The 10,833-nt window shown below is 41.2% G+C and overlaps 1 protein-coding gene across 4 annotated transcripts in view; it reads left to right on the top strand.

The window, feature by feature from the left end:
• Positions 1–8,188: 8,188 nt before the first annotated feature.
• nfixb (nuclear factor I/Xb) overlaps positions 8,189–10,833 on the top strand; it is a 185,348-nt gene continuing 182,703 nt past the window's right edge. The window contains exon 1 of one of the 4 annotated variants that reach the window (XM_029726774.1): positions 8,189–9,102. In XM_029726774.1, the coding sequence (XP_029582634.1) occupies positions 9,100–9,102 (3 nt within the window). In that variant the 5' untranslated portion in view covers positions 8,189–9,099. The remainder of the gene's footprint in view (positions 9,103–10,833) is intronic. The other 3 variants (XM_029726775.1, XM_029726781.1, XM_029726784.1) reach the window with 3 other exon arrangements.

The following is a 10,833-nucleotide window of genomic DNA, read 5'->3' as shown; positions in this document are numbered from 1 at the left end:
TTGCATACATTTATCATATCACATCACCTACTGAATAATAAATGATCTCATATTTGAGAATAAAGATAATGCCAATGGATGTAGTTTCAAACTGTACTTCAGCTTGTACTTAATATTCTGTGTTTTCCCCACAAGTCTTTAAAGAAAAATGGACAGATTACTGTTTCTAATAAGGATTGATTGGAGGTATAATTATCAAAAAGCATAACGTAATGATTTTAGGTCATATTTTTGCATCCACATAGCCTACATTTTTCACCCATATATATAATATATCCTGTTTTATACACATACAAAACAACTAGAACAATTTTTGCGGACTTATGTTCAGAACCAGATGCCAGCCACCAATCATTTGACCCCTTTCATCAGACCCCTTTATATTAAATAGTACATATTGATAGCGTTGATCATTCTGTACCACTCTTGTTTGCATTGCATTGATTGTCCTTTGTGTGTTGGTACACAGCGCAGAGGTGTCCTGAGGCCTGACACAGTTAGAAAACCCCAGGCTTCCCTGCAGTGCCAGCATGCTGCGCTCACTGCTATGTAGGGCACCACAGGGCCTGCTGCCTTGGTGAGAGGGGGAGAGGGAGGAGGAGAGAAGGATAGGAAGGCCAGCCAGAACTGGGGCCCCACGTAGGGGGGTGGCAGGGGATGAGGCGACTGCGGGGTGCTGGGGCACAGGGGTGGGCAAGGCTAGGTTATTATGGCTGGCAAAGGAACGTTCTCTCACCCTGTGGAGAATCAGCAGGCCCTGCTAACCGGAACATACGTGTCAGCACATCTAGTATTGTTCTAGCACTCTTACTGTCATTGCTAGGGCCTGATTCTGTGTCTTCACTGGTTGTGTTTCATGACTGCTCATACGTATGTATATAAGTCTGTAATAGACTGTTCCTTACTGTATCATTCCATTGAAACCTCACACTCAAATGTGCTTAAACACATTTCAATGTCTCTTTATCCTATGTCCCTCCTGTCCAGGAGACCTCTCCTACCAAAACTGAACGTCTGTCTGTCTGTCTGCAGACCCTCCTGCCATTATCCCTACCTTTCTGTCTCACTTTCTCTGCTGTTCCTCAGCTTGTCTGTCTGACTGTCTCACTTTTCCCCTGTTCCTCAACCTGTCTGTCTGACTGTCTCACTTTTTCCCCTGTTCCTCAACCTGTCTGTCTGTCTGTCTGTCTGTCTGTCTGTCTGTCTGTCTGTCTGTCTGTCTGTCTGTCTGTCTGTCTGTCTGTCTGTCTGTCTGTCTGTCTGTCTGTCTGTCTGTCTGTCTGTCTGTCTCACTTTCTCCCCTGCTCCTCAAGCTGTCTGTCCTTTTCCTCTCCAGACTGCTACCCCGCCGGTGCCCTTATCCCTCTGTCTGTCTCTTCCACTTTCTTTTCACCCAGATGACCCTGCCACTGCCCCTTTCCTTCTGTCTGTCTATCTGTCTGGCTCTCTCTACCCAGATGCCCCAGCCACTGCCTGGCGTTCTCTGTGTCTCCCTCTCCCACTGCACAGATGCCTGGCTTGGCCTGCAACAGCTGTCTCTCCATGTGCTGCTACCAAGTGTTGCAGCCGACAGTGGGGGGGTGGGGGGTGAATCATGAATATTCATATTCTCTTGGATCCACTCTACCAAACAGAGCCTGCCACTGCTAAGGAGGCTCTACCCATTGATGGGGAGGAAAAGAGGGAGGAAGATGGGGGAAACTGCAGGGAGGAAATATGGAGGGATTGAGATAGAGAGGGAGAGGGTACTGGACCAGACCAGACTGTATGGCCCGGTTCCATAAAACAACGCTCTCCTCTCAGAGGTGTGAAAGAGTGAACACAGGAAGCAGAGGGATGGAGCGAGGGATGGGGGCAAGAAGAGAGGGGGGAATGGGTATCACAATATGGAGAAGGATGCAGACAATTACATTGGTAGAAGCCACAATCTATTTGCAGTATTAAAGATGATCTACCTGCTAATTAAAAATAAAAATAAATCACAATATGGAGAAAGAAAGAAGTTAGAGATTTTAGGAATAATATGAAATAGGACTTTTTTGTTCAATTGCTGTCAAATATGAATTGCGCTTCCAAGGCATCCTTACTGTACAGTTCTAGGATAGAATTGTAGCTACATTATTGTTTTCATGTAGTAGCTAAATCCCACCCTGATCTAAAAAGACTAGAATATTGGCAGCTGCTGTTCTCAATTGAATGGATGTACATAATGACAATGATTTCCTCATCTTTTATGAATAATATGAATCCATATTTTAAATGATGTTTAATACAAACGTAGATACCAAGAGATACGTTTAGATAAGAATAAGGAAACCTTGACACAACGACATCCGTTAGGAAAAGCAAATGGATGCTTGTGCAAGCAGAGGGTGGACTGGAATGAAGAGTTAAATCAATAAATCAATTTCAAACCAAGGGATGGACAGAATAGCAGATGAAGTGGATGATTAGAGAGAGGGAACGAAAAGAAGCTTTGGAGAATATAGTGAGAAAAGGAGAGCTGGAGAGAGGTATGGAGAGATAGCAGATGAAGATAGACAGTAGGGGTGGGGGGCAGCCGATCTGAGAGGGCCAGTCTCTAGTGGGTCTCACTCTCTCTTTCATGGAGAGCCAGGAAAACAGATTATACCAGTGCTGGTCTCTCCTGGGGGAGGACAACCCTACTCTCCCAGAACCCCCTTCCTTTAAACCCCCTTGCAGCTACCCCTCTCCATGGTACTGGCTGGAGCCAGACCTGAGTAAATCACAGAGATGAAGAAGTGTATTTCCAATGGGGCTCTGAGATGTGGAGCCACACATGTACTCAAATGACCAAAAAAATGACATAATTGAACGTCTTTCCCAACAGGAACGAGATGTTGGTGGCTTGGTTTTGTTTGCAGTTCATCGGCCTGAGAAAACACTGCATTGTTTCCCACTTTGTGTGGAGAGATAACCTAGCGGATCTAAACGTATACACACAGAACACTTGACCTTGTTTAAGAAAAAGCCTTTGTGTTCCCTTTCAGTGGCTTTGAAGAACTGTGGCTGGAGCTTTAACTGAAAGAGTGGAAGCTGGCACAGAGAGAAGTGTGTATCATCATTTACTTTGTTCTTGTCATGATTAACAGCATCTCACCAAGCACTTCACTCATGCACACATGTGCAAACAATACACACACACCCAAAAGCCATACACTCATACAAACATTTACCTTTCTCATAAACACATGCGCATGCACACACACACACACACACACACACACACACACACACACACAGGCAGAGTTAATAAGGACCTCTAAACCCTCCTTGCTGGTGGATGATAAGCGGTATGCTGGTAGCCCTGCCCTCCTGAGACATGCCTTCCTCTAGCGGTGCCGTGTAGGAGCCTGATAAGGCTGGGGAGTGTGGGATAGCCAGGGACCAGGGACCAGGGACAGCTCCACTCCAGCAACCTGCAGCAGCCACCCTGGCCCCAGGGCCAGCCAATCACAGCCCTTTGTCACATGCTATTTATCTCACCGCTGGGTGCCTGGAGGTGGACTCTATACCTGGACTGGTTAGCTGTCTGCCTTTGTTACATACAGGGCTGTGGTAATAGGCCTAATGCATCATGTGTGTGTGTGTGTGTGTGTGTGTGTGTGTGTGTGTGTGTGTGTGTGTGTGTGTGTGTGTGTGTGTGTGTGTGTGTGTGTGTGTGTGTGTGTGTGTGTGTGTGTGTGTGTGTGTGTGTGTGTGGATATGTGTTGCCGTATACAGATGTTTTAACTCCCTCTATCTCCTCTGTGGTTCCAGAGGCTTGATAGTCCCACACCAACAGAAAGTAATTAGGGGTGCAGAGTTAATTAAGCAGTAATACTTTAAAACTGACATACTTTCAAAGCACCTTTTTTTATTTAAAAGTCATTTTCTAGATGAAATGTACAATCTGCTGGGACACAGAAATGTACACCTTTAAGATGAAATATCCTTTGAAAAAGCAATTTTGTTCAGGAGATTGATGGTAGGCCTACCTAGATGTTCAAGATGCAACTTATTCTCTGTCTTTGAAGCTATAACCAATTTATGTTCTGACATTTAGATCATGAAACAACTATACCCACATGAGGATATATGGTCTGCTAACAGCAGGCTGTTGAAACAGTATTGCGCACAGGTTATAGGTCCGGTTGTCTACGCTTGCTTTGCGGTGAGCTATGACAGACAGACTGGGGATAGGGTATACATGAGAGATAACTGTTGCATTGCTGTTTTAAAGAACTGTGTGGGAATAGGTGAAGCGAGTGTGCGTAAACATCCCTTTTTTGTCCTTCCGTATGGGAAGTTACGGGCCTACAGTACCTTTGGGGGAGAAACAGAGGGGGTGAATTAGGCTGCCGGTCTGCCGGTCTGCCGCTCTTTCAGCCAGTGCCCGTTCGCAATGCCAATGTCAGCATTCCTAGACACGCGGTTGCCTAGTGGAACTTTTGTTTCACAGTTTTTGTAAAGCTCAAGCCGAGAATACTGGGCAAACTGTAGAGAAACGGAAGGGAATCCAAGTAAAGTCCCTGGATAGTGCAGGAGAGCGCGAGAAGGAATTGAATAATGGAATTGGGAAATAAGGGCTTACACTTTACAACGCTGCCTGAAAATCCATTTTCATTTTAATGACAATCAGATAGCCTATAGTTGTAGCTCATGTTTCCTCAAGAGCAACACTGTTTCGTTTACTTTAGGCTGGAATGGATTGTGAATAATAGTTTGACGCATTTGGGCTCCATCAGAAACACATTTTTATTTCTCGGCGGTGGCTGTGCAACGAGAACAGTGGCTCTTTAGTTTTTGGCCTATGCTCACTATAGGCCAACAGTACCACGACACGTCATGCACGCTGTGACCTTCATTGTGTTGGGCCTAAATCTTTTGTCATTATTGTTAGAAATTATAAACTACTTTCGAACATGCTTAAAAACTCTTTAATCACAACTCTTCATTTCTAAACTCAGACATTTGGGTTCGCGGGGCAGGTGAAAGTGCTGAGAGTAGGCTTTATCACTCCGACATGAAAGATTGAGTAATGAAATGAAGCAGATGCATTAGGCCTAGGCCCTACTTCGGGTTTTGCCGGATTGGTTAAAAACTTGTTCAAGTTCGTTTGAGTTGATGTAGGTCTATTTATTTCGCCAGAAATAGAAGGCTACCTATTTATTTATCTTATGTATTTATTTTGACTTAATTATTCCATTAACTGAATACTTTTGGATTAGTTTTTGTTATGCACTCATTCGTGTGCCGGCCGGTGCATGAGTCTATCTGCTCTGCACTTCATATAGTGAACACAGTCAATTTGTTGTTTATAATATATAAAGCTTATTTGTGTTATTCTATATCAGTGTGCAAAAATACTGTTTTTACATTTTGAATAATTTCACATGCAGGGAAGTGAAGATTGACATTAAGCTATATGAGAAATCAGACAACAATGGTTTGTCTTCAACAGAAATAACGAATTTTGTGATATTACATTGTTGCTTATATATAATCGTTTAGATAAGTAGGTTTATCACGAATTCAGATTGCAGAGGCATTGAGAGCCTACATGTGTAGGGTGACACAGACAACTATAGATGAGGAAGATATGGGAAATCAGGATATGATATGCAGCTGATACAATGCTTAGCTTTACTGCGTTGCTTAGGCCTATAGGCTATAGCATAAACGAATAAAGTGCTAAAATAAAATATATACAATTGGTAAAATAATAGAGAAGTGTAATTTGCTGTTATATCCTACACTTCCGGATGAAGTAGTCTCTGCCTGGTATCGATGCTGTGTGTTTGCCGACAGCATCGTCAGACAGAGAAATGCATGGTCAGGCAGTAATATGTAGTCTACTCCCTTGTTTTTTTCTGAACTATATTGAACCTTCTTGTCCAAGCCAATACCAAGGTTAGGATCATAGGCTTGACGTCTTTGTGTGATGTTTGCACAATGACAAAAAGGCTGAGAATGGCCATTATGTCACAAACAGGCCTAGTCAATATTACATGGTTTTCTTTACACATTTGATTGTATAGATATAGGTCTGCTTGTATCATATCTTCTGCCTTATACAACTTTACTTATTCTTTAGGCCTAGAATAAAATAATTATTAGTCTGAAAGTGAACTGCCTAAACTCATACTTGGCACAAGTTTTGAAACAAATTATAGCACCCATCAATTTAAAGAAACGTTTTTCTTTTTATAAAAAAAGTTCCTAAAAATAATCATTTTAAAGCAGATAATATGAAAAAGTATTTAGGCCTATTATCAATCCAGCTTAGTTAAATGTGACAGACATGTTTTAACACTTATTCTGTTGCAAACCACACTAATATGTAGATGTAGACCTATGACAGAAAACATTCAAAGAACAAACCAAATTTGTATTTTTGTGTTTTTTCCTCAATACTTAAATGACATTAAAATGACTAGGGCAACATACATCCCGAAATTAATATTTCTACCGCTAACCTGCGGGTCTCACCTGAATTCTGGAGGATTTCAGATTATCATTTGAATTGGATGCAGCCGATTATTGGACATGGAAACTGTCTGTTGAAATATCTAAAATGTCATACAAATCAACCACTTTTTAAATCCATGAATACACTTTTAAAATAACCAAACTGTGTCATTGGGGATATGCTGCATTTATTAATGTAATCCATTTCGTCTAAAGCAGAATTGTATTATGGTAAATGTATTTTCTCGTATAAATTAAACAAGTGTCATTCTGATCTTGCCATGTCCAGTCTCGTTAGAATGAAATCTTATTTATTTTTTCTTTAAAAGTTACTGTATTCAAAGAATTGCAGGTTTCTGACATTATATGGCAGAGCAGCATCATTGAGTCTGTGAAATTACAATGCAGGAATTTCGACTGGGGAGGCAATAAATGAGTACTTCCAAGGATGATTAGTAAAAATACAAGTGATTAATGGTGATAATAACAATAATTTAATGTATATATTTATATTAATCAGTGTCTAATAATAGCCTAAAAATAATATACAGCAATTGTAATAATATTGGTATTATTCTTTTCTTTCTTATTTCTGGTATTGCTGTATCTTTATCATCATCATCATCAACAACATCTGCTCTTCTCTTCTCCAGCTATTAGATTCTCCTGAAGTTATAAACCTGCAGGAGCCATAATAAGCTCTAACACTAAATAACAGCTTGTGTTTCTCATGGGTCTTTCTAAATATAAGGTCATAAACTTATATTGCGGAAGAGGAGATGAACAACCAGTTAGCATATTGGAATCCCTTGGGCACGCTCATACTTTGCGGCATCACAACTCTTGCATACTCTTACCTTAAAGGTCAACGCAGAAATGTGTTGGAATAAGTGAATATTCTAATAAAGTCAAGTCCTATTAAATGTCAAATGAATTTCATTGCCCAGTATTGTTTGATATGAATAACATCACAGAGCTTTGAACAGGGTGCAAAATCCGTGCACCTGTCCGGTTCTTGCTCTAGGCTGAGGCTACATTAAGAAGTAATAGTTGGCTAAATGTGGATGAATTCTGTAGAACATTTTTTGGAAATAATTCTGTAGCCTACAAAACTGGTGGTAAATCCCCGTTTAATCTCGTCCTTCACTGCAAGTCAGAGAAAGTTATTCCAAACCTGCTCTGTTCTTACTAAAACGCTCAAGCAGGACCGTGACGGCCATACATGAGGTATATTATTATGTTAAAAAAATGTCCGTTTGTATTAATCTAGACAACAAAATATTTCCCTATAGCCTACAGTGGCCTAATAACTGCTAGGCCTTTACTGTCAAATTCTCATCGTTGTTAAATATCTGGCATGACTAGCCTAAATATCCATATAAAAACCTAAGAAACATCCCTGCACGCAGTGTGCACTGATTACATATTTGTTTTGGATAATGATTAAATGTTATCTAGGCCTAATACAAAAAAGAGAGGTTTGTAACTTATAGCTTATATCATTGACCAATGTTTAAATGATTTGGATTTTATCATACCACCTCCCCCTCTGCTCTCCCTCCCTCCCTGCGTCCCCGCTCTGCCTCTACACTGTAGCCGGTGAGTGGTAATCCCCTGCCGTCAACGGTTTACTCTGAGCCGGTATTTAATTCCTCTAAACCCCCAGCTGCCGTCCTGGTTACTCACTGAGCACGACAGACTGTGAACCGCTCCGTTTATTAATAATTCACCAGCCCTCCGCTTCTCCGGCCGCGATCCACTGCTGCGCCTCCGCGCGCTCTGGACCGCCACATCACTTTTTCTGGGTTTATTACACTTTAACAGCCGTTAACTCCAACTATTTAATACACTCGTCATATGTACAGGGATTAGCGTATACATATGCGCGTTCTCGTGAAGTCGCCTGGCATAGTGGTATGATCAAGTATCACCTCTCTCCCAAACTTGCAACATCCATGGTGCCAGATCTGGTACTAGTTGTGGTCTCCTTTTTATCTCGAGTAAATATGGGCATTGAAGAACAGGTGAAGAAGAACCAAAGGGAATTCCATTTTTGTATTGTTTTTTATTAGGAGGACCAGAGAGTGAGGATAACACAGAGTTTCTTTGAGGCACACAGAAGCAACAGCTGATTTGTGAGCGCGTAAGTAGAGTCTACTTACTGTCGGTCCCTTGCAAAGAGAGACCTCTGCTCTGTTACTTGGGAGCTGACGAGACGCTAGCATCGTGCACGGATTTGCCTCGCTGGGTATTCGGTGAACAGAGCGGACAGAAGGGATGGCGCACTGACAGGCGACCAGAGCAAGTCCTCACAGCTCCGACAACCGCCATCCGTGTTTTCATGGAAGTCCCACGCGTGAATAGCGGACATAAACACCCCGAATGAAGCCGGGAAGTGGTTGACTTGGATAAGCCGTCTCCCGTCCCTTTCCCAGTTGGAGGAGAACAGTAAAACTACAATTTAAAAAAATGTTCACCAGGCCACAGGCCGTCCCGTATTAGGGTTATTTTGCTTCCGGTATCAGAAGAAACGAGTAGTTTTCTCTCTCCCACACTTTTTTTGGAAGCTGAACTTTTTTAGAGTTGAAAATGGGTATTTGAGACTGTTGGCACATTCCCTGCTCCACAATGGTACGTGCTGTGTAAATCAATCATTTGCTCTTTTATGCATCTGAAAGCTTGTAATCATCTTAATGTTTTGTTTAAACAGGAAAAACATCACTCTAGGACATCAAAAACTATTAATGATTACCCCAAAGTTATCTTGTGAGTGGTTTAAGGAGTAATACCGTACATTAAAGTTAACTTTGCACTACCCAATCTCATATTGATACTGTATAGGATTTTATGTTAAAACATATATGGAAGTGGGTTATATTTGAACAAGGATAACGCGGATAATTTATCTTCCTTTATCCTCCACTCAGCTACATTCCCGGGGCAGTTGAGCTGCCAGTCGTTGCAGCTCGTGGTCATGCTGTCGCCCCCTTATTGACAAGCAGAGCACGGCACTCCACCAATCAAGCGTCTACTTTGATGTATCTATATTATACACAAAGTCAAGGCAGCGTTGCACAATCCAAACGTGAAAGAAATTGAATAAGTAGTAACATAAAAGCCGAATTCACCTAATGTGAATAGTCAACGGACGCATTTAGTTTTTGATTTATAAGTACATTTTGGCTACAGTTTAAAGGGGACGTTACCCTAAGAGTTGGACTTAATTTCTGAAATCAATGTTAGTTGCGGAAGATAACTGGCGAGACTGCTTTCCTCTCGTACTCTGTTGCTAAATATTATCTACCGGTATAACTTCTTACCGACGGCTGCGTATTTACGCAAAGGCTATTCACTGAATTCAGGGCAGTAAGGAGAGCACAAGGCCATTCTAATAACCACTAGGCCCACCAAGTCCGCAGCACTGGTCCTTGTGATGCTGCTTCTGATCGCATGTTATGATATTGTAATGGAGAGTTTAGTTCAGTAAAGGTTAATTTCCTCTATGGCTTGAAACATTTAACATGAGTTTCTTGAGAACAGAAAATATTGCTGAGTTGGTAGAGCATGGTGTTTGCAACACCAGGGTTGTGGGTTCGATTCCCACGGGGGACCAGTACGGAAAAAAAGAAATGTATGAAAATGTATGAAATGTATGCATTCACTACTGTAAGTCGCTCTGGATAAGAGCGTCTGCTAAATGACTAAAATGTAAATGTAAGTAGGCCTCCAAAACAAAGTTTGATACAATCTTTACACAGAAAAATAGTGGAGTGAATCATGTCTCTAAGACTGTCAAGTAAAACTATCTGACTCCTGATCAAATTTAAGCACAAAGGACATCTATTCTGCTCCTTTATTTGTTTTGTGTATTTTCCCAAAGTAGTCCAGTTGTGGGATATTGAAGTGGACTGCTATTAGGTTCTAAATTAGTCATGGAAAGTGTTTTTAATGAGTTAAATAACACAGGATCTTGACCTGTCAGGATCTTGACCTTTAGCTTGATCTCTTGGCATAGGATCAGTTGAGTTGGCCATTTTGTGTACATTGCCTATTGAGGAAAAACTGACATATACAACCTTGAAGTTACTGATAGATTCCTACAATTCTATTTGTACATGAATATGAAAAATTATTTGTATGAATAATTATGTGTTTACTTGCAAACTGAAATGGCACTAGTCCAAGTAGCTCAACAGTAACTTAATATAAAAACAAAATTCAGGACAGGCCTCACATGGGATTATGTTTATTTGTTTTTGTTTTTTTAATGAAAAGCTAGACAGAATTTCTGCCCAACATATTCTAAACATGTAAACACGCATAATCGGTATTTAAGGATGCTAAGGCAATCCTTCAAACTCA

Source organism: Salmo trutta, chromosome 32 (genome assembly GCF_901001165.1).
Source record: "Salmo trutta chromosome 32, fSalTru1.1, whole genome shotgun sequence".
Taxonomy (NCBI): Eukaryota; Metazoa; Chordata; class Actinopteri; order Salmoniformes; family Salmonidae; genus Salmo; species Salmo trutta.
Note: the sequence above shows the minus strand (reverse complement) of the source record. Positions and strands in the feature narration are given on the sequence as shown.